The sequence below is a fragment of the Nycticebus coucang genome, chromosome 18 (assembly GCF_027406575.1).
Source record: "Nycticebus coucang isolate mNycCou1 chromosome 18, mNycCou1.pri, whole genome shotgun sequence".
In the NCBI taxonomy this organism is placed as follows: domain Eukaryota; kingdom Metazoa; phylum Chordata; class Mammalia; order Primates; family Lorisidae; genus Nycticebus; species Nycticebus coucang.
The window spans coordinates 39487221-39511676 of NC_069797.1; the positions used below are offsets into that span (position 1 = coordinate 39487221).

The 24456-nt window shown below is 38.3% G+C and overlaps 1 protein-coding gene across 9 annotated transcripts in view; it reads left to right on the top strand.

Moving 5' to 3' along the window:
• The window catches only part of ACACA (acetyl-CoA carboxylase alpha), a 338844-nt gene that overhangs the window by 197605 nt on the left and 116783 nt on the right, over positions 1-24456 (top strand). For 6 of the 9 annotated variants that reach the window (XM_053570250.1, XM_053570258.1, XM_053570257.1 and 3 more), the window contains 6 exons: positions 9861-9884; positions 12466-12609; positions 13390-13486; positions 14863-14970; positions 20680-20736; positions 20977-21021. In XM_053570250.1, the coding sequence (XP_053426225.1) occupies positions 9861-9884; positions 12466-12609; positions 13390-13486; positions 14863-14970; positions 20680-20736; positions 20977-21021 (475 nt within the window). The remainder of the gene's footprint in view (positions 1-9860; positions 9885-12465; positions 12610-13389; positions 13487-14862; positions 14971-20679; positions 20737-20976; positions 21022-24456) is intronic. The other 3 variants (XM_053570252.1, XM_053570251.1, XM_053570253.1) reach the window with 3 other exon arrangements.

Here is a 24456-nt window from a genome sequence, read left to right on the forward strand (position 1 = left end):
TCTTTCTAACTGCTTTGTTAAGAAATCTTACTCACCTTTCCACATCAAAGGTGTAAAATATGGTTAGTCTTGATGTGGTTCCAAAACTTACATGCTTATTATCCCTTCCACCATCCAAGGTGTACACACCCCTATAGGTAAAGACCAGACTTGAATAGAACTGTAATTGTGTGGTCTCTAAAGTCTTCCTTGATTGTATAATTGTAAAGCATCTAGATTATTATTGTTGTTATTATCATTACTATTGTATAGATAATTGCAAAATAAAAGATAAAATCATTTTTGTGAAAACCAGAAATTGCTTTAGTGCTTTTGTAGATCTAAAGTCCTTTTGTTCAATTTGTTCAAAACCTAAATTGTTCCATTTAGGTTCAAATGATCAGATTTGATTGCAAAATGTTATATTCAGTTTCAGAGTATAGTTTATTTAGACGGTTACTGCAGATTTGCTACTGGAATTTCGTTTTATAAGATTTTATGTATTTTTTTACAAGTATATTTGTTATGATTTGGAGTTATAGCCTTATTCTAACACCAGCTGGTTGCTGCAGTTCATTTTTGACACTAACCATCTGGAGTTAAATCAGACACTGCAAGTTAAGGCTCAGTCCTTCTCCAAACTGCCCCTATTTCATATGGGGCTATTAAGTGGGCTCTTTACACTGCTTGATTGCTGACCAACTGGATTTTTGGAGGATTTCAGTTTTCTCAGTTTGAAAATCCTTTTGAACAAATCAAGAAGCTCAGGTACTATGTTTTTATATCAGGATCAGCCACATGAAGAGATACTTACCAGAGAAATCTGGGAAGATCTCACACCTAGAACTTCCGTTTTCTTTCCCTGTGGAGAGTGCGTCACTTTCTCAGCATGTCAATGTCTTCACCAACCCAGGCGCTCTGTTGAGCTTTAGTGTCCAGAGTTTTTATTAGGGGTTCGTTACATAGGTACGATTGAATAAATCACAGGCTACATGATTAAACGTAATCTCCCTTCCCAGAGGACAGGCTGGCCCAAAGCCCCCATCCCTTTAATTACATAGTTGGTCTGTTTAGTGACCAGTTCCCATCCTGAGTCATCTCATCCCTTAGCATAAACTCAGGTGTGATCTAAGGGGCTCATGAATAACAAAGACACTCTTATTACTTGGAAATTCCCAAGGATTTAGAGTCTCTCTCAAGAATCAGAGAATATGGCCAAATTCTTCCCCCCCCCCCAAATTCTTTATTTATACGATAGCTCTGCCTACCTTACAGAAGAAACTTAAGGTCTTTTAGTTTTACCTAATTTTGAGCCAAGTATTCCCCCCTCCTTTGGTTAACTCTGGTGCTTTTATTTCTTTCCATTACTATTTTAAACAAACAGGCAAAAAACATGTTGCTTCTCATTCTACAGAAATAAGATATAGAAGACTACCAGTGTCCATTCCACTCCTAGGCCTGTAAAGCTCAAGGATACAATTATGTTCACTAACCTCTAGATTAATGAATCTTAGAATTAGCTGGGAAGTATTTTGAAAATACACATATTGGAGCCCTAACTTCCAAGATCTGATTAATTTTGGATTAGACTCCAGGTGACCACTTTTTGAAAAGCTCCTCTGATAATTCTGATGAACATCTATAGTTGAGAATCACTAATTTTAGACCAACACTGTCACATAGAAGTAGAATGTAAACCACAATTTTAAATTTTCTATTGGCTACACTTAAAAAGGTAAAAAGAAACACAAAAATTAATTTTAATGACATTTTATTTAACCCATTACACCCAGAATAGCCATTTCAATATGTATTAAAAATTCTTAATGAGATATTTTCTGTTTTTTTATTCATACTAAGTCTTTAAGAATCAGAGTTATACACATTTAGATCATATCTCGATAGTTTAGCCACATTTCAAGCACTCCCTAGCCACATGTGGCTAGCGGCTGTCATATTGGACAGCTCAATTAAAGGCCAAATTAGGACAATCACATTGAGTCCTCTTTATTTTATGTTAATGGTGGTACCCCTAGGAGAGACTCTTATGTTGCTTTTTCTTAGTAATTATAGGAATTATCTATACCTGATACAATAGATATTATACTATACTATTTTATGTATGCTTTTAAAAGTGTTCAGTGAGACTAGAGAATGGGCTATGAATATTTTACTTATCAATGCAAGACAGAGTTTTTTTTTTTTTTTGTAGAGACAGAGTCTCACTTTACTGTCCTCGGTAGAGTGCTGTGGCATCACATGGCTCACAGCAACTTCCAGCTTTTGGGCTTACGTGATTCTCTTGCCTCAGCCTCCCGAGCAGCTGGGACTACAGGCACCCGCCACAACGCCCGGCTATTTTTTTGTTGCAGTTTGGCCGGGGCTGGGTTTGAACCCACCACCCTCAGTATATGGGGCCGGCACCCTACTCACTGAGCCACAGGCACCGCCCGCAAGACAGAGTTTTATAATATTTTTTTCCCAATTGAGGCTAACCAAAAAATTATGTTTTTTAACTTTTATTTTATAAGCTTTTTTTTTTTAAAGAAATGGGAGGCTCAGCACCTGTGGCTCAAGTGGCTAGGGTGCCAGCCACATACACCTGAGCTGGCGGGTTCAAATCCAGCCCAGGCCTGCCAAACAATAATGACGGCTGCAACCAAAAAATAGCCGGGTGTTGTGGCAGGTGCCTGTGGTCCCAGCTACTTGGGAGGTGGAGGTTGCTGTGAGCTGTGATGTCACGGCACTCTACCCAGGGTGACAGCTTGAGGCTCTGTCTCAAAGAAAAAAAAAAAAAAGAAAGAAAAGAGAGATGGGGGTCTTTGCTGCCTAGGCTGATATTGAATTCCTGGGTTCAAGCAATCCTTTTGCTTAAGCCTCTCATAGCTGGGAGTGTCAGTACGCACCACTGTGCCCAGCATAGACCAGAAATTCTTAGGGAAGAAAATAGACTTTTGTTTGACCAATTTTTTTTTTTTTTTTACATTTTCTTTCTTTACCTTTGGTTTTCACATTCTTAGCTAGGTGTTTATTTGAAGTAGGCTAAATTTATCCAACACATTGTTGGAAGTATCTTTGTAAGCTGCAGTATCTAAACAAGACTACAGTCTCTTATTGTGTGTAGAGTCACCTGGTAGAATTCCATTCCTGCAGTTTTTTTTGATTAGTGATTTAGCCCCTGTGGATTGGGATGAAACAGCAGCAGAATATTTTTTTCAGGAAAATGCTTTAGTTGCCATTTAGATTTAAGACCTATGTCTCATTAGGATCTGTTTGATTTTTAGAGAAGTAGGCAAAATACATTGCGAATGAGTGGGGCAGCCTTTAAGAAGGAAGAATACACCCCTTTTAATCAAACTTGGTTGGTTACTTACTATGTAGTAACATGTTTGGTACCTTTTCATTTTTGTTTTAATTCATCATAGGACATTGTATTGCTTGATATTTAGTTACTCTTATTTTTCAGCCTAATTAGACTACATTTTTTTCTAGGATTCTGCACTATGTTTCTTAAAAGTAGACTACTAAATAGTCTATTTCTCTCAGACTTTCTGTTTCACCTTTTTTGTTAGGTGTGCTTTAGTCAAGGTATGTTTTCTTTTGATCTTCTACCCAAGACTTCCAAATTTTTTTGTGGCAACTTGTGGTTCCAACTTACTTAGCATCCCGATGGCCCAGGTCTTATTATTCACCAGAGGATCAAATTATTAGAGCTTAGCTCAAGGAAACTCCTGCTCTGGATTTATCCCTTTCTTAAATTCCCTTCACTCAAATAATAACTAGAGATTTGCCTGACTTAAGCATAAATAGAAACCTGTGTATATACATGTGGCTAATGTTTGTATGTATGTGTGTGTGTCCTTTTAAAATGTTCTTAGCACTTAAAGGTATATGCTACTGTATATGAATTTTCTAGAAGGGGAGAGTTTTTTTGAGGTGACAATTTTTAAAAAGTGACTTATTTTTGAAAGAGAAATTAATTTCTTCAGTTATTTTCTCAGGGCAGGAACAGTCAGGACAACGGGGCTGTACTAAGAGAGCATTTTGTTATTATCCAAATGTCTAGAACCTAATTCTCTTGTCTAAAATTGTGTGAGCCCCGCTCTTTTGTAAGTTCAGTCAGTGTTTTAATCAGTTCTGGAGCTCAGACTATTTCATTCAACATTCCTTTTTCTCTTTCTTCCTCCAGTGAGGGTCAGGAGACTTGAGTTGTATGTCTCATGTCTTTTTTCCCATTCTGATACCCGAGTACCACCCACTCGTGCTGGAGATACAGAAACTTGTTACACTGAGCCTCAGCCCGATTGTCTTTATTTTTGACAATTCATTGAATCATGTGACATTAAGGATTTCGCTTAGTTTTGGACATATTAAGTGCCTCAGAATAATGTGGAAACAAGTTCTTCAGTCAGCCTATGTTTGATCTTCTGAAATATACCTATAGTTGTACAAACAAATGTAAAGTATGTTATCCCATAACTCTGTGGCTAGGCATATGGCTCTGTATATTGTGACAGTCTGGGAGTACAAAATTTAAAACCACAAATGATTTTTATAAGAAATATACACTAGAATATGAGTAATTTTAAAAAATTTTTAATCTGTGATACAAATGAAAAGCATCAAAGTTGATGCAGGACATGGAAGTATACTTCGTTGTACATTTCTGTACAGATGTAATGGGCGAGGACCTATTGGTGTTTATTTCCACCTCTTTCTTGGATGGAAATCCATGCTTTAGTTAAGTCGGGTTGCATTTGCCTTCACTGCTGTTTTCTCCTTGTAAATTTGGCCTTCTATGTTACAGTGTTTTAATTCAAGTACTTTCCTTTTCTCATGGCTTTCATCCAGAAGAGGTCGGCTGTGTTCTCCCTGATGGTACCTGTTTTGGTCATGGCTGAGTTTAGGTTGTTTGGTGCCTTCACTGTTTGGCTGTCAGTGAGTAGCCTCTGGAACCTTCTTTTTATTTAATATTTGTAAAGGTTAGAAATCAGAAGCTTTCCATGTGACTAATCAGCTGCCTGCTGCCATTGTTGAGAATTCTGATAATCTTTGACACCCAGAGATCAGACCCTTCTTTAGACAGTACTGAACCACTCGAAAGTCATCCAACTTGTAGCATTTTTTAGCAGTGGGAGCACTTGGTTATAGTTAGTAGACCAGAATGAGCTATAAATAAATAAAATCCTACAGTGCTTGCTTCCTTCATTCAGGGTAGTCCGCTGATAAGATGCAAGCATTTGGCAGAAGAGAAGATTCTCAGCAGGTTTAAGTGCTTACCAAAGTGCTTTCCTGTATCCATGGCTCAGCTTCTAGTCTCTGCTGTGTTATTTTGGCACTCTAGACTCATAAGATTGGAGAGTTGAGTTTAAAACTCTCAATATATCATTAGGGTAGCCCAAGGTCCCTTCTTGTCAAGGAAGACTAGCTGATTCCAGGGGGAAGGAAAAGCAGAATCCAGGGCACCTGTAAATCCCTATAGTTTTGTGCTGTGGGTTTGTAGCTAATTATACATCAGACATCAGTAATATGCTGTACCCCTGTTGGTGTACTTGTTTCCAAAAGAGCAAAATCTTCCAGCAGAGCAAAGAAGGGGCTTTGGAGGCACTGCAAATGGATGAAGCAACGATCATTTTATTGTAAACTAAAGATTTGCAGTGGAATCAGGGCATCTGAGCTGCAAGGAGGTGGTGGGGGAGATGCCAATAAAAATACATGGTTCACGTGTTTTTACAGCTCTTGATTTGGATTCTCCTACAGAAATGTAGTCAGGCAAGGAGACCACCACTGTCACAGTCAGTCAAACAGCTCTTTCTCCTGTGGTACTGCTGTTAGTGACTGCTAGTAGGTTATTCAGCCGACCTCTTCTGATTCTGCTTTTGCTGCCTGATTTCGAAAGATTTCCCCCTTTACTGGCTTTCAGTCACAGCTTGATGTAACCACTGCTTGTTTGCATGCATTCCCATCATTTTCATATAGAGTCTTCTTTTCTTCTTCAAGTTAGAAAGCAACAGAATCAGGAGCATTTTTATATGATAAAAGATTTATGTAGGGCCAGCTAGAATCAAGCAAAATGAAATTCAGCTGGAAGGGATAGTAAAAAGGCTCAGAGAACTTGTGACTGTCAGAGTCGTTAGTGTTCCTTAAAGAGGGTTCAGCGAGCAGGTGGCAACTCTGACTTGGCATTCATATTGAAGCAAGCTCTTCGGCCCATTCTAGGCAGGCAGATCAATGAAATCAGAGATGACTTAATGCCAGGAACCTCTGAATTCAAAGGATTTCTCTTGTCCTCATTTAAAGTCTATATTGACAGGGAATGCAAGCTTCAGGAACTGAGATAAGAAAATGCCAGGTCTAGATTATGGTTTATGACACCATATTGAACAGTGTCCTTGGAAAACATCCCCTTCACAGTTATCGTGTCTGTAAAATGGAGCTAACCTACTAGAAGGAAAATGGTTCCAATAGTGATCAAAATATTGTGCATTAAGATTCGTCATCATGGCCAGGTGCGGTGGCTCATGCCTGTAATCCTAGCACTCTGGGAGGCTGAGGTGGTAGATGGCTTGAGCTCAGGAGTTCAAGACCAGCCTGAGCAAGAGTGAGACCCTGTCTCTACTAAAAAAAAAAAAAAATAGAAAACTAGCCAGGCATGGTGGCGCATGCCTGTAGTCCCAACTTCTCAGAGGCTGAGGCAAGAGGATCCCTTGAGCCCAAGATTTCGGGTTGTTGTGAACTACAATGATGCCATGACACTCTACCCAGGGTGACAGAGTGAGACTCTGTCTCCCAAAAAAAAGATTTATTATCATAAATATTTAGAATAGTCCAAACAGTAGATTAAGAAGTGAATTTATGTTTCACTTATGTATTTGAAAATATAGTTGATTGCCTTATTAGAGATTGAGCAATTAATTTTATGGGATATGGTAAATTTTATTTTTAGCTACATAAATGGAATATTTGACTCCTATATAATCTTTTCCTTAGTTTATTTTTTTTACTTTTTTAAAAATTATTTTATTATTATTTTTTTTATTGTTGGGGATTCATTGAGGGTACAATATAGTTTTGGGTTTTTTTTGTTTTTTTTACAGACTATGGATCTAGCTTTCTGGGGTGTCACGGTAGTGTGGAGTATGCCACATTTGTTGTATTCTTTTTTCTTTTTTTGAGACAGAGTCTCACTAAGTTGCCCTTGGTAGAGTGCTATGGTGTCACAGCTCACAGCAACCTCCAACTCTTGGGCTTAAGAGATTCTCTTGCCTTAGCCTCCCATGTAGCTGGGACTATAGGCATCCGCCACAATGCCTGGCTGTTTTTTGGTTGTAGTTGTCATTGTTGTTTGGCAGGCCTGGGCTGGGTTCGGACCCGCCATCTCTGGTGTATGTGGCTGGTGCTCTAGCCGCTGAGCTACAGGCGCCGAGCCCACCAGTTTATTCTTAAACTGATCAAATAGCTCTCATGTAGGATTATAAAATATGTAAGTGATCATTATGGACATGGCAAAGTATTTACCTTTTAATAGTTTACATAAACATACTTCCTTCCAAATTGCGCATCTCCCCTACTACCACACAGATGCTCATTCTACCAAAGGGGATAAGCTAACTCTAAACTTAACCTCTTACATGATTGATTTGGGATGATTCCTTTAAAAACTGGAGATGTTGGGAGTTTTTGCATTTTACCCCATACTGTGTAGATGGCACATAATTCTTATAACAAAGCAGCAGGGTGCTCCCTAGAAGAGCTTGAGAATTGCTGATAGAGAATAGCTGGCTTTTTATTGGTGGTGGTGGTGTTTTCAATTTAGGCCTTTTTCTATGAAACTTGGCCCTTATCCTATGAAGACTCCCAAAGGTATTAGAATGTAGCAACAGAAGTAATGATACCATTTTATTAGTTTAAGAAATTTGTTAACAGTTGAGAGAGATTATACTGGTTTCTAAAGCCCGGAAGCCTGGATGAATGGAACTTGAGATTGCTTTGGTTGTAGGGTTCTTCTCTGAGTTGAGGTTCACGTAAAGAGACAGCACAGGTGGCCCCTTTCTATATTCTCATTAGCATCTGCAGTTAGTTTTCTGTTTACTTGTACCTTCCTCTGCTGTAGAATCTGTACAAATTTTTTATATATTGATGAGGGCCACATCCATTATAAGTAAGGATCTCTTATAAAATAAAACTCATTGTCATGAGCAAGAGGCTTAAGGAATCCAAACAGCAAAGGTTCAGGTTTTTGCACTCAGAGGCTGCTCTTGCTGCCTTATGAATTCACTCTGTGATACAGGTTTGATGCAAAGAGCATTTCTACTCACAAATCACATGAGGTATACAGTTTGTGTGCAGTGATATGTCACAGCTTTTTATTTATATGGCCAGCTCAGTCTATTCTGTTCCTTTCACTGCCATGGAAAGTGCATCATTTTCCCCTCTCTATCCTCCTTCCCACATATCATCAGCACCACCCACTATGTTCTGCCTATTAAATCCTCTGTATGCCAGAAAACCCCAACAGTGATTAAATGCTGGTAAAAGAAGGGTAGAAGGTTAAGATATCAACCAATCAACCCCCTTATACAATGTCCCTAAATTATGGAAGATAAGTATAATTTGCCCTTTGAACATATAAAATAAGGATTTTTTTAATTTGCTTGATTCTTTTTCAGTTGGGGAAATGACTGACTTCACATTTTCCGAAAAGAATTGGGCAAAGACCACAGAAAATGCAGGAGACTTACTTAGCAGTTTCCTGTTTTTGTTCTTGTCTTTCTTTGTTATTTTGACACATTTCTTTAAATTCTAGGCCTAGTCAAATTTAGATATATATATATATATTTTTTTTTTTTTTTTGTAGAGACAGTCTCACTTTATGGCCCTCGGTAGAGTGCCGTGGCCTCACACAGCTCACAGCAACCTCCAACTCCTGGGCTTAAGCGATTCTCTTGCCTCAGCCTCCTGAGTAGCTGGGACTACAGGCGCCCGCCACAACGCCCGGCTATTTTTTGGTTGCAATTTGGCCGGGGCGAGTTTGAACCTGCCACCCTCGGTATATGGGGCTGGCGCCTTACCCACTGAGCCACAGGTGCCACCCTAGATATGGTTTTATTTATGAGAAGCCTAGAGTTTTTAAGCTAACAGCAATTTAAAAAAATCATTATTACCCTAAACTTATTTAATTAAGAAGTATTAAATTTAACAGATTATACCACTCTTGTGAGAGAATCATCTATCATTATATTTGCATGATTTTCAGTTCCTTTAAGCTCCTGCAATACGGTGTACGCTCCTCCCCACCCCCCACCTTCAGAGAAAGAATATGTTTAAAAAGACTTAGAACAGGTAACTGGGAGCCCAGATTACTGGATTCTTTTTTTTTGGAAGAGAATTTGTAGGTTAATTGCATGTCCTAGAAAAGCAATTAAGGTAGAAGGAGCTGTGAAACCAACTTCTCTGGACCTTCTTATTACACCTTTAGTAATGAGAATCATAAAGAAGAATATTTAAGAATCCTACCAAGAATTATATTTCTTGTTGAAGCATAAGTGAGTATGCCATATCACATAGCTTAAATTAATTTTCATCCTTCTGTGTTTTACCACTACTCTGCATTATTTTTTTATAATAAAGCTATAGGAAAAATCCATGGTAAATACATTATGACCCTTTCCATCCACAGTTGTTGTGGTGAGGTGGGTCAGGAGGCATGCCTTTTTGAAGGCACCCTGGGGGTGGAAGGGGAATGAGCACTTAATTATGTCTCCTGAATGCCAGAGCTGCCAAAGTGGAGCTCCTCATGACCATCTGTATCTGCTCTGACAATTCTTTTATTATGGCTTTCACTAACCTATCAGTAACTAACTGTGGTTGTTTAATTACAGAGGGAACATCCCCACGCTAAACAGGTACCGTATGTTTGGTTTCTTTTCCAATTAAAAGCACCTTTTTTGTAACTTAGAATAGTGGAACCAGGAAAGAATAACACAACACTGACAAGCTTGTTTGTTACCTTCTGCTAGGGAGTCCTGAGCTCCCCTTTGGACATACTAAATTATTCTTTCTGTTTGGAAAACATGTCTTCAGCTGTTAAAAAGACAATACTTGAAAAGCCTCAGTCTGGAAAAGTTCCTAACTAGTGGTATATGAAAGGAGGTTTGTCAGTCTGATGTTCAGCTTTGCTGGAAACATCTTCCTTTGCTAAGTTCTCTGTCTAGTTTGGGGCTTTCAGAGGAGAAACCCTTAAGGTTGCTCCTATCCTGGCAACTTGTTTACAAGTTTTTCAAGTTTTAGTCTTTCTAATTTGCTTCTCCTTTTAGAGGAGTGCAAATCCAGTTTGTTTATTTTCTAAAGTGTTATAATGGTAAGAAAGCCGATTTTATTTCAGACCTGTAAGATTAACATTGGGAAAGTATGTTTAAGTTTTGATGTGTGAAGAGGTTTCCAGGCCATATAAACACAAGTGATATTTTAGTAATTTGAGTTTTCTTGCCTCCTAAGCCAAGCAAGGCAACACAATGCAAGTTTGAGAGGATAGTAATTCTGATTGGAATTAAATCCATAAAATGCTAATGCAGTTATACTTGTGGGCAAGCTCTGTACAGATAATCCACTAGACGAGGAGCTATGTATAATTTACATTTATTTTGTCCCTCTCCCTTTAAAATATTTAGTAATCAAAACTGATGATAGCTTTTACAGTCCTGTTTGGATGTGGAGAGGAAAGGGAGTGTTTTTATTTGGTCCTCTAGTCTTCCCTTGGTTCATTCCTGCTTGCCTTTAGCTGCCCTGACCCATGAGTGTAGTAGTTGGGAGAAAGTGAATATCAAATACTTCCCACGGGGTCCAATTGAGTGAAAAAGATATTTAAAGATATTTAACCACATGTTTGCCACAGACACAGCTTGTTAGCTTATTCAGAGAGAGCTCCTTTGTCTGGAGGAGGACATGTTGTCTGGAACCCATTTATCTCTCCTGTGTTATGCCAAGTGGGTTGAGAAGATACAATGCCTCACAAACTTGCTCCTTTACTAACTGTATTTGGTGATCCTAGAAAAGAGAGGGATGATAGCATTTCTGAATTAATACAACTCCGAATCCCAGTTTCTAGTGAGCACCATGTGTAAGACTTGCTTGATGTGTGTTTCATTTGTTTGTTTCATTCATGGTATCAATGGTTTCCTCTCCCACTCTGCCTTTCTATTCCTCAGTACTGTCAAAAGATGAAATGCCTTTTCTATAGTCATCATTTGCCAACAGAATATAAACCTGGAGTGTCAGTCTCTATAGTCTGTGTGAGCAGCACTCTCATCCTATAAAGAGTTCCATTATGATTCCCAGTATGTACCTACATCTCAAGTCCACATTGCTGTCTCTCTTTCCCCTGCAACGCTGCAGGTGGTACACTTCAAGATTTTTGGGGCAGTTCCCCGAAGTTCAAGTGCCATTGCCTTGCTCTGAACTTGCTTCACATCAGTATACCAGTAATATGTCGGGCAAGTCCTGGAGGCATCCGTTAGCTTGGTCCTTCCTCACCGGCTGTCCAGATTGACTGGGCATTCAGAACTGCTTTACGGTATTATTTACCAGTACATACTGCTGAGGTACATTGGGGAATATATAGATCATTATGTTTTTAGATCAAATAAATCAGTTCAGTTCTCCTCAAACATCTCCATTTAAGCAACTATTTGTCATGCTTACACATACTTTGAGACCCATGCTCTGCCCTTTTGTATCTTGCTGGAAATTATTAAAGGCTTTCAATGGAGCTATTTTTACTTTGGTATAGAAATGTTTAATTGTAAGAAGAAAACTTTGCAATTTGGGGTTGAAAAAGATCTCTCTTTCAAAAAGGGAGAACTATAATTCTAGTAACTTTCTCTACCAACCAATTAAAAAACTAAATATTTCTCTAAAGTTTCTTTTGTAGACTGTTTTGTTTCTTTACCATAAATAATGTTTTTATAGTTTTTCATTAAATTATTCTAAATTATTAAATTAGAATTATTGTTTTATATAGATATTTCTACCTATCTCTGTATCTGTGACTACTTAAGCTATTACAATTCCTAGAGAAAACGCAGTTACCACTTACTTGGCTTGCTTACTTCCTTTCGAAGGAAGGAATGTTTTAGGGAGGGGGAAGATGCAGAATGGTTTTTAACCCCTATGTGCTATTCATTCATTAGACATGTCATGATAACATTGTATTAAAACTGGCAGGAAATTCCTGACAGTTCTTAGGTTTCTACTTGAAGAAATTTTGGAGTGATGAAAATATAGTTTATATGGGAAATTCCAACAAAAGGGTTAACATGACCAGGCGTCCTGCAAAACTACCATATCCATAGTGGGTAAAAAACCAAACCTGCTCTGTAACCTGATCCTACTTCAAAATTTACTTCTAGTTCCTTTTCCCTACTGTTACTCTCCTAGTCCTAACTCCTACCCTCCTTGTCTAATGAACTTAATTGAATTACCATTTAGAATGTCCTTCTCCTCCAACCTCAACCACTATGGCATGACTCATGTAGCTAGTGTCAGTGATGTGCTGTTGGACAACTCATTCACTCCACCGTGTCAGCGGATGGGCGGAATGGTCTCTTTTCGGACTTTTGAGGATTTTGTCAGGTAAGACATTGTACAACTATGTCTATACAAGGGGAGCCATGGGCATCTCTGTTTTGGGATCTCAGCTTTCTGAAAAATGAATAAAGTTCCCCAGAATAGCCATGAACCAGCTAAGGAGATGTAGTCTTTGCTGTATATTCCCTCAGAGAGGTATATATCCTTTCATTTCCACCTCTCATTCAGACTCTATAAGCCTCTACTGGTAATATGAGTCTGGTCAGAAAAAAAAAAAACAAACAAAAACCATCTTTTCCTTAGGAGCTAACAGAAGAAACTGTCTGCTCTGTGATGAGTGAAATGTCAGGAGAAATTAAACATAACACTAGAGTGAGCCCCACCAGAGACGATACATCTTTTGATTAAATGCATTCAGCATCTCTCTCTTGATGTATACTGATGCATTACCCTAGGGGGAGGGGTAATTACATTGGTCTGTCACAGCTCCAGTTCCTGGCTCTTTCTGTTACTTTAAGAAAGATGATGACAGCAGTGCTCATATCTTACATCGGAAAAAAACAAAACAAACAAAAAAAAACCTTAGATCATTCTTTTTAAAAAAGAAAAAATAAATATGGTTTATTAAAGTTTAAATAATCCATCCTCTTAATTTCTGCCACTTGGTGAAATTTTGCATGTCACCTCTAGCTACTGGTGATTCTATTTAGTTGACTTCTGAGCATAGGGTAGGATAGATTATTCTTTTAGACTGAGTGGGGAATGGCAGCATTAGTTTCCTGCCACTTAGGTTTTCATGGTGGGTGTTTCTATTGTATTTTTTAGGATCTTTGATGAAGTGATGGGCTGCTTCTGCGATTCCCCACCCCAGAGCCCCACATTCCCTGAGGCAGGTCACACATCTCTGTATGACGAGGATAAGGTATGGTGAAGACTGCTTTGTTTCTTCAGACATGAGACTTGTGCTTACATGGACTATCGTTCTGGCTTAGGAACCTAATGGGAAATAATTCATCTTTTTCCCAACTTTATTTAATTTTGTATGCCTTATCAAAGTATTTTTTGGAAACAGGTGGAATATAAATTCTAACTTTAGAAAAAGCTGTATTAATGTGCAATGGGCTTAGCTGTATCAATTGCAGCTGCCTCTGGGTCTCTGAATGTTTGTTGTTTTAAGAATTTGAGCTTCGAGAGGGTGGCCCTGTGGCTGAAAGGAGTAAGGCACCAGCCCCATATGCCGGAAGTGGTGGGTTCAAACCCAGCCCCTGCCAAAAATTGCAAAAGAAAAAAAAAAAAAAAGAATTTGAGCTTTGGCAAACCAATAGAAAAACAACTACATGCTCATACAAGAGAATAACACAAGTATATTTGAGTAGGGGGAAGGGGGAAGAGCGAGGGGGATTGGTAAGCTCTCACATGATAGGCACATTGTGAGGGTGTCTAGCACACCCCCTGGATAGAGGGCTCAACTACAACTTGAACTTTACTTGAGAAACACAAACAACATAACCTCATATTAATCTGAATTAAAAAAAAAACTTTAAGCATTTATAACAAAATGGCTATAAAAAAAAGAATTTGAGTTTGGTTGCAGGAATTATTATTTAGTGATGGCTTATATCTTTGCATAGTGGTGCTATCATAGTTCTTAGGGCAGTGGTTCTCAGTCTGTGGTTTGTGACCCCTTTTTAACAATGAAAATACATTATGGCATTAGGAAGGTTGAGAACCACTGTCTTAGGGAATAGTGGATTTTTGATTGTGAAACAAAATACAGGCATTTTATTTAAGACTTTGTCCTTTTATTAAATCCCTTCTTTTCATTTCTCAGTAACAAATTGTTCTGTGCTGTCCCTCCTATGACTTTTGTTTTTTATGGCTTGATATTTTCATTGCTTGGTAAACTATAAGGAAATATATTATGTGGGAATATGTTCACGTGGCTTCTTTAAATCATTTTCCTTCACATTCTGTGAAGAGTTTGGCAAATGTTTTCACCTCTATTTTATTGGTAAAAAAACTGAGACATAGTGATCTTCAAGTTCGTGTCAAGTCAAGATTTAGGGCCATCTCTAATGCCTTTGCTACTTTATTTTTTAAAAGTTATGTGCTTTACTTGATTTAATTACCATCATGGGTGTTGAACAGTGGTTCCAATTTGCTTATTCTACTGATGGGCAAACCAAAACATGTTGTGGGGTGTACCTCTTTTTCAGGTATCTGCAAAGCACCATGCCTTCTCTCAGCCTCTATATTAGCCAATTTCATAATATCTTTGGCTGTATTTTTGGGTTACAGGTCCCCAGGGATGAACCAATTCACATTCTGAATGTGGCTATCAAGACTGACTGTGATATTGAGGATGACAGACTGGCAGCTATGTTCAGAGAATTTACCCAGCAAAATGTAAGTCCTTGAGGGTAGAGGCTGGTGATGTCCTCTTTCCTTCTGGCTATGTGTCATACCTATCCTTTTATCATTGCTGCTTGTAAGGCCTACACTTGTAATGGCGATGTCTTTTATCAGAACTATGGCTACTTCTGCCTGTAGGGATAAAATTCCTAAGTAATTTAATAGTATACAATGAATATATGTATATATTTGGAGACAGGGTCTCATCCTTTTGCCCTGAGTGCAGTAGTGTTATCAAAACTCACTGCAGCCTTCCTGAGTTCAAATGATCCTCCTACCTCAGCCTCCCCAGCATCTAGGACTTCAGGCATGTACCACCACACCCAGCTAATTTTTCTTTTTTTTTTTTTGTAGAGATGGGGTCTAACTCTTACTCATGCTGGTGAATATCTTTTTTTGTGTCAAGAAATATAGACCTTATTTGCTCTCAAATGTTTATAGCAGCTCAATTCACGATTGTAAAGATGTGGAAACAACCCAAGTGCCCATCAACCCATGAATGGATTAATAAGCTGTGGTATATGTATACCATGGAATACTATTCAGCCATAAACATTGTGGAGACTTTACGTCTTTTGTATTTACCTGGATGGAGTTGAAGAACATTCATTCTCCTTAGTAAAGTATCTCAAGAATGGAAAGGAAGCACCTCATGCGCTCAATACTAATTTGAAACTAATAGATGAACAACTAAAGGCATACATGAGAGAAAAACACAATTAAATTTAAGAAGGGGGCAAGGGAAAGAGGGTTCTATAAGCTCCCACCTGATGGGTACAATGTAGGGGTATATGACACACCTCCTGAGTGAAGGACTCAACTACGATTCTGGACTCTCTACCTTACAAATGCAAACAATTTTTAGTAAACTAAAAATTAAATAGAAAACATAGACCTCAAATATTTAAAATGTTTTTAGAGAATTTGTGTTCCTAAATCTCTCCTGGAGCTCTACTTTTGAATTTCCAGTCACCTGCTCAATATTTTCCTTTGGTGACTTAACTCCACATGTCTAAGCCTAACTCAGGTCCCTACTATGGCTCCCCTCCCTTGAAAATAAATCTCGGGCGGCGCCTGTGGCTCAAGGAGTAGGGCGCCGGTCCCATATGCCAGAGGTGGTGGGTTCAAACCCAGCCCCGGCCAAAAAAGAAAAAAAAAAAAAGAAAAGAAATCTCAGTTATACTTACATCCTCCCAATTTTATGTCATTTGGATATCTCCTGTCAACATCAAACTCTATAGTCTAAATTTAATTTTTTTTTTTAAACAGTTTCTCTATGTTGCCCTTAGTAGAGTGCCATGGCATCACAGTTCATAGCAACCTCAAACTCTTGGGCTTAAGTGATTCTCTTGCCTCAGCCTCCCAAGTAGCTGAGACTACAGGCGCTTGCCACAATGCCTGGCTATTTTTTTGTTGCAGTTGTCATTGTTGCTTACCTGACCCCGGCCAGTTTGGAACCTGCCAGCCTCAGGGCATGTGGCTGGCACCGTAACCACTGTGGTACTGGTGACAAGCCCCTATAAAGGACTTCTATCTAAATCTTTTTCTTTAGACCTTATCATAATCCCATGAGATTGATTAGTCAGGAATTATTCCAGCTGAATACATGGGGAAAAGCTCAACCTCAGAGAAATGAAGGGTCCTTGACCACCAAGTGGAATATGATAGAACAAAGACTAGAATTTAAGGCTTTGATTTCAGCTCTTGGTGGCACAGATCTAGATGCTTTAGTAAGTGACACAGTCTTAGCTCTAAGGATGCTTATAGGATAGTTGGTGGGACTGTACAGGCATGCTTGAAATAATAATCTACAGTTACATTTCAATGTGGTACAGGATAGATGCCACAGTGCTCTCTGAAACTGCCCTTCATGGGAAGATCCATGTGTTCTCTTTGAATGGACAGCCCTTAGCCCCTGGTGTTTATTATGGAGAAGGAACTCAATAGATATTTTAAAAATTTAATTTAGTAGTATAAACAATAGTGCTATCAGTGTTCACATCATGTAATGCTAATTATAAATACCTAGGGAAAAAATGGTAAATTTATGACTAATGTGAATCTTAATATTTACTCTGTGATGCTCTCACTGCACATAAACTGGAGGATTGCAGTGGCCAACATGAGGAAAAGATACTTACACAGAAGTGAAAGTAGGGACATACTCAGGGATTTTTTTTTCTTTTTTCTCCTTCTCTTCCTTCCCTTCTTTCCCTTTCTTCCCTTATTTTCCTTCTTTCCCTTCCTTCCCTTCTTTCCCTGCACAGAGACTTACTCTGTCAACCCAAGTCAAGTGCAGTGGGATCATCATAGCTTACAGCAACCTCAAACTCCTGGGTTCAAGTGATCCTCCTGCCTCAGCCTCCCAAGTGGCTGGGAGTATAGGTGTCCACCTCAACACCCAGCTAAGTTTTCCATTTTTAGTAGAGACGGGGTTTCGCTCTTCTCAGGCAGGTCTCCAACTTCTGAGCTCAAGCCATCTACCTGCCTTGGCCTCCCAGAGTGTTAAGATTATAGGCGTTAGCCACTGTGCCTGGCTGAGATTTTTCTTTATAAGAGAAATTTTCCTTGCTTCTTGCCTTGGGTAGTGACTACATAAAATTAACCTCAAGCCAGTGAACAAGGTAACCTTTGCTGGAAGAGTCCTAGAATGTGTATAGCTTTGCTGTTGCTTCATGAAGTACTAAGTTTCTTTTCAGGTTTGCAGGTACTGATTGCCTGCATCTGATTTTTTTCCCATAGTTTGACTACAACATTAGGCTTTTTATTACCCTCAAGTATAAGTGTTGTATATCATTACACATTGATATTAAGAGGTAGTTTCTTCATTTTCACTACATATATTTGTAACATTAATGAACAATAAGAAATTACCCTTTTCCCTTACTCTACCTATAAACTGAGGCACAGAGAAATCCAATGTCTTTGCCTAAGGGTTATTCAGAAAAGTAAGGGTAGACTCTACTGGCCCTCCATGCATAGGAAAGCTATTAACTATATCAGGTATTGTGCTCATCTAGGAATATTTGGTATTTTCATCTCCCTGTTTTTAAAAAAAAAAACCTGTGTGTGTGTATATATATATATATATATATATATATATATATATGGAAAAGCAATTGTAAAAACCTGAAATGATAACTAGTTTTGTTTTCACTTCACGATCATGCTTTTGATAGTTTAGAAAAAGTTTCTTTTTAAAGCACACATTAAACTATCAAATAGGTTGATCCAAATTGTCCAAATAATCTTCTAGTCCCAGCATGTCTTTTTTTCTCTCATAGAAATTAGGATCATATATTTGTAAATGACTTGTGGAGGAGATTGAAGCAGTCAGTGTAAATGGAGTTTCTCCAGGTGCTGACGCCTAATCGCTGGGTAATAGCTGCGGACTTGCTGTGAGATCCACATTATTACAATGTAATCAGAATCCTGTTGCTCTGCTGTTATTGTCAGCCACTTGTGGAATTTTAAAAGCAATAACAATTTGATTTTAAATCATGGCATTATTAAAGTTATTTTCTTCACTTGCTAGTACATAGCTATTGATGCTTGTCTTTGAAGGACTTGACTGTAGTGGAATTCTTTCTTGGTGTCAGAAGAAATGTTTCTGTTCCTGGGCATACTGAAAACCAGAAGCCACCACACCCCCCTTTCTTTCAGCACAATTTTTTAATTTGCTATAGTGTCCATACTTGGTTATTTACAGCAAGAGATATGATGACAGTACAAATAATTTTTAACTGTACTTAAACCAAAAACATTTATATTTGACCTGGAAATTTTTTTTTGTTTTTTTTTGTAGAGACAGGGTCTCACTTTATGGCCCTCGGTAGAGTGCCGTGGCCTCACACAGCTCACAGCAACCTCCAACTCCTGGGCTTAAGCGATTCTCTTGCCTCAGCCTCCTGAGTAGCTGGGACTACAGGCGCCCACTACAACGCCCGGCTATTTTTTGGTTGCAGTTTGGCCGGGGCCGTGTTTGAACCTGTCACGCTTGGTATATGGGGCCGGCGCCTTACCGACTGAGCCACAGGCGCTGCCCTGACCTGGAAATTTATTATTAGAATTTATTTATAGAGTATTAATTTCTCTAGCTATATTTTGCTTATGCTATTAATAAAATTAATTTTATTACTCAGTAGTATCATAGCAAACAATAGAGAAATAGGAGGAAATGACCCAGTACTATGGTTTTTATAAAATCCAGTTTGGATTTTAAAAAATGTGTTATAAGGCATCATGAATGTTAAGAATTGGCTTATCAGAGCATGGTGGCATGCACCTGTAATCCCAGTTACTCAGGAGGCTGAGGCAGGAAGATCACTTGAACTCAGGAGAGGCTGTCACTAAAAGAAAAAAAAAAAAAGACAATGGCATATAAACATATTTTAGAGTTATACCAAGAAATGTGATCACACCAAAGTCTGAATGTAGGTTGTGGAAGTCCACATACTCTTTCTGTTTGTACTATCCATATATTCCTCAGGTAGGATTGCTTTTCTAGTTGTTGCCATGTACTCTCTCTTTGTCAGGGACCTTTGAAAGCATGTGTTTTACTCAATTCATTAATCTGTTTCTTTGTCTCTGCCTTTTGAGGTAAGTGAACATTATAGAAAAAAGAAAGGTGTAGGTCCAGAGGCCCAACACTCATATGAAGCTTTTTAGAAAATACTGGTTTCTGTTGACCTGTAATATACTACTTGCCTATACCAAGTAGAGATATTAGTAATCCCTAAATTTAAAAGCCTATTAAACATCTCTTTAAATAATTTCTTTCTTTCTTTCTTTTTTTTTTTTTAAGACAGATCCTCCCTCTGTCACTCTGGTTAGAGTGCAGTGACATCGTATCACAGCAACCTCAAAGTCTTGGGCTCAAATGATCCTCTAGCCTTAGCCTCCTGAGCAACTGGGGCTACAGGCACCCACTGCAAAGCCTGGCTAATTTTTTTTTTCTACTTTCAGTGGAGACAGGTCTCACTTTTGCTTAGGCTGGTCTCAAATTCCTAAGCTCAAGCATTCCAGCCCTCTCAGCCTCCCAAAGTGCTAGGATTACAGACATGAGCCACCATGCTTGGCCACTTTAAATAATTTTTTTTTTTTTTTTTTGTTGAGACAGAGTCTCACTTTGCCGCCCATAGAGTGCCATGATGTCACATGGCTCACAGCAACCCCCAGCTTTTGGGCTTATGCAATTCTCTTGCCTCAGCCTCCCGAGCAGCTGGGACTACAGGCACCCGCCACAACGCCCGGCTATTTTTTGGTTGCAGTTTGGCCGAGGCCGGGTTTGAACCCGCTACCCTCGGTAAATGGGGCCGGCGCCCTACTCACTGAGCCACAGGCGCCACCTACTTTAAATAATTTTTAAAGAGAACCTTTTTAGCTGGGCATGCCCAACAGAGAAATTGCAGTAAGGTCTACCTTGATGTGAATCAGTTCTGAGAGAACTTAGATGACCTCTTATGACCCTTTCTCCTCCACATAGTTCTTTTTTAGTTTTGTCCAGATCTATATAAAACCTGTTCTGTAAGACTTGGTCTCAGGATCCAGGTTGAGATTAGTTTATTTGCAAGTTTGAAGGTACTGAACCAAGATAGAGATAACGAAAAAGAGTGTTTAGTTAATCAGAGCCTCATGAGGAGTGATGGGGTAAATTTTGGGATGAATGGAAATCTATCTTTTGTTTTTCATGTTTGCTCATAGAAAGCTACCCTGGTTGAGCATGGGATCCGACGCCTTACATTCCTGGTTGCACAAAAGGTATTGTCGTGTGAATTACACCTCTATAACATTTCTTATGCTTCTGCTAGAACTTAATAAAAAATGGGATTATAATTTTATGTTTATTTATAGAATCGATGTAGATAAATAATTTTTTCTATAAATTTAATTTTTAAAAATTACTTTAATTCATTACCTTTTACTTAATTCATTTTTAATTTTATTACTAATTACCAGCTTCTGTTGTTTTTCCTTCCTTTCTATTTTTTTATTTGAAAGGATTTCAGAAAGCAGGTCAACTGTGAGGTGGATCAGAGATTCCATGTAAGTAAAAGGACCAAAAATGAAAGATTACTTATTATTTTATGTGTTTGCTATTGATTATCCAAACCAATTATGTGTGAGTTAGAAGGACTAGACTAATGTTTGGTTCTTTCTTTTACAGAAACTATTCTAATGAGTATTTAGTTTTTGTATTGAGTATTCTAGCTAAAATATTTTTCTCCTTTTACTATATGGTGAATTCTCAATATATTCCTGAGAAATAGTTAAAAATAAGCATATGTATTTATCCAGATGAAAAAGGTAGAAACAGTGGCCAAATTACCAAAAGTAATTTAATTTTCTTTAAAAAAATTTTTTTCTGTGAACTTTGTAGAGAAGTATAACTAGTAATTCCTCTGTGCACATAATGAATCAATAATCAGGAAATGCCAATTACACTTTGGGGTCTTGGCGTCTACCAAAGATAGTCAATTTCTGTTACTTAGAATTCTCAATTCTTAAGAACAATGATTTGTTATTTACAATGCCTTAATAGAGCCCAAATTGTTCTTTTTTGGTCTTGTGTTAATTTTCAGAACAGGAAATAAATAAAAATTAAGCATTCTGAAGCTTGTCTCCAATTTAACTGAATTAACATAATATCTTTAAAATTAAAATTTTTATTGAAAGGAGAATTAAGAATTAAGTTAATAACGTGGTAGTTGATCACGTTCACATGATCATATTCAGTATGATGACAGCAGTAAAGCCAGAATTCCATTTGTTATTAATATGTCATTCTCAAAATGACTGATTATTTCATTAAAAATTGATTCTAATGTAGCTAGGTAAGATTCTAGAGGATTTTAGGAAGTCTTAGTTTTCCTGATAAACACTTTATTTTGTTTGATTTGATTTTGGCAATTAGGATAATTTGGTTTTCAAGCCCTGCTTATTTTTAATAATGAAGATAACATTTGGGGTTCTAGAAAGAACTTTCTAAGTTCAAGGACCTATGTGTGATCGCCTTTAATGCTCTTTTTCTTATTAGGCCTCTAGCACTTGACATTTTGTTTTCCTTCATGCAGTTCACCTTGTTGGTCTAGTCTGTAGAAAAACAAGAGACTATCATGTAAGCTAAAGAGCTAAGATTTTCTGAAATGCTTTAGGAAATATTGTGGACTACACAACTCCCCTATGTTATTGATGTCAGGAAATCAAGCAGAGTGTAGATATATATCAATCAATAACTTTAGATAAGAAACAGAATCAGCAGAGAAGTATGAGGAGCTTAAAGAGAACCCTGGGGCTTTAGGAAGAAAAATCAGGAGCTTAGAGAGTAAAATTGATACTTGGGGATAGAATATGGGAGCCCATGAATAAGCCTTGTAGCTGGTAGGCACTGATCAGAGCTAAGGTAGAAATGCCAGAGACTGTCCCTGGATTTTTGGAGAGTATTTTTGCTAGTTTCTTAAATGTTACCACAGTTTTTTTTCATCAGTGACTTTTGAACAATAGCATATTATTCTGGGGAATAACACTGAATTTGTAAAATTGTTTTCCTTTTTGCTAATGGTTCAAATGGAGTCTTCACATCTGTAGCATACTGTTTTCTATAGTAAGCATTCCATTATCAATCAGAACTGTCCATTGAAATTTTTAAAAAGCCAAAGTGATTAGCTCTCACAGACATTTTTTATTTATTTGAATTGTAAAACATATAAAGCCCCCCCCCCTTGTCTCTGAATCTATGTCATATCTTAGAGTATATCTAGAGGCTTTAAAACATTTTTTTATCCCAGCTGTTTTGCTATTTCTGGATGTAGGTTGAATATGGACATGCACAGACAAAAATCTGCTAGGAAATGAGGCCAGCGGGGGAGTTCTTTCTTGGCAATCACTGGTTCCTATTTATAGTGGCATAAAGTGGAAATGCAGTTAAATTATCAAGTGACTTGATTTGTCTTGAGTGTAGAAAAGGCTGCTTTAGAGCATAGAGAACATTATATTTGCGTGTGGACTGGATTTGCTCTAGAGAATTAAATGGCAGAGGAGTTAGGGTGTTTTATGTTAGTCTCTTTAAACATCGTTAGTGGTTTTTCAGAGGGCAAGGGCAGCTGTTACAGGATCTACAATAGCCAGGGAGGCTTGGCAGAGATTAGGGGTCACTGTCATGGTACTACTATGAGTTTGTCTGCTGGTGGTAGCTTGCCATTCATGAAGGATGCTTGGCCTCTGTCATGCTATCTGATGTGTGGTTGCCCCATAGTTAGTGTGGTGTGAAAAAGAGGAAGATTTCTGGGAGTGTTAGAGATCGAATCCCTTGATCTCTTTGGCTTCTTTGTAATCCACTGTGATGCATGCAGCCTCCTCTGTTCTGCACTGCAAAATCCCTATATTACTGAATAGAAGCAAGAATGTGAACACAAAGGGGCAAGGAGAGGAGCAAGGTTACCAAATTTGGTTAAAAAACAACATTGGTTGGTAGAATGAAGCAAGCTGTGTTGTTAACATAGTCTCTCCTTTAGACTGCCAGAACAAGACAAATGCCTGCTAGAAGAGGAGTAGAGGTTCCCAGAGAGTGTGTTGTTATGTATGGTTATTCAGATGCCAGTGACAGCTATACACATTTCCAATACTTCATTGCTCAACCACTATAGTCCCCCAGAAAGCTGCCCAGAAAGTATGTCTGCTTGTGGCCTTCGTCTGTTGGCTCTAAAGGAGACTCTTTCTGTTGATGGTAATATTCACCAGTATTAAGAGGAGTCTTGGTCTTGAGTCTGTTTCCGTAACCATCTGCTTAAGTTCCCATAATGAGACTTGAATAACTGCTTAACATTGATATTTAAACAGAAAGTTTGAGGAAAAACAAATTTGTCATTGTAAACGTACTTTTCATTTTAAAAAAAATCAAACCCTTGAATGCAAAAGAACAAGGCCCCTTGAATTGCTGCTATAGCTATCAAACCAGCAGATTTATAGTTTTATGTTGGTTGGAACTCGTTAACTCACTCTCTCTTAGTTTCATTCACATTTCAGGTCTGTAATTCCAAAAGTACAGCAGAAAGTGCTAGCTAATTGGGATACAATATTATGCATTTTTTTTTTTTTTTTTGTAGAGACAGAGTCTCACTGTACCACCCTCAGTAGAGTGCCGTGGCGTCACACGGCTCACAGCAACCTCTAACTCTTGGGCTTAAGCGATTCTCTTGCCTCAGCCTCCTGAGCAGCTGGGACTACAGGCGCCCGCCACAACGCCCGGCTATTTTTTTTTGTTGCAGTTTGGCTGGGGCTGGGTTTGAACCCGCCACCCTCGGCATATGGGTCCGGCGCCCTACTCACTGAGCCACAGGCGCCGCCCAATATTATGCATTTTTTAAAGCTTCCCATATTTTTCTCAGCCAAGTTTTTTTTTTTTATTAAATCATAGCTGTGTACGTTAATGCGATCATGGGGCACCATACCTCAGCCAAGTTTTATTAAGTTTTATTACCA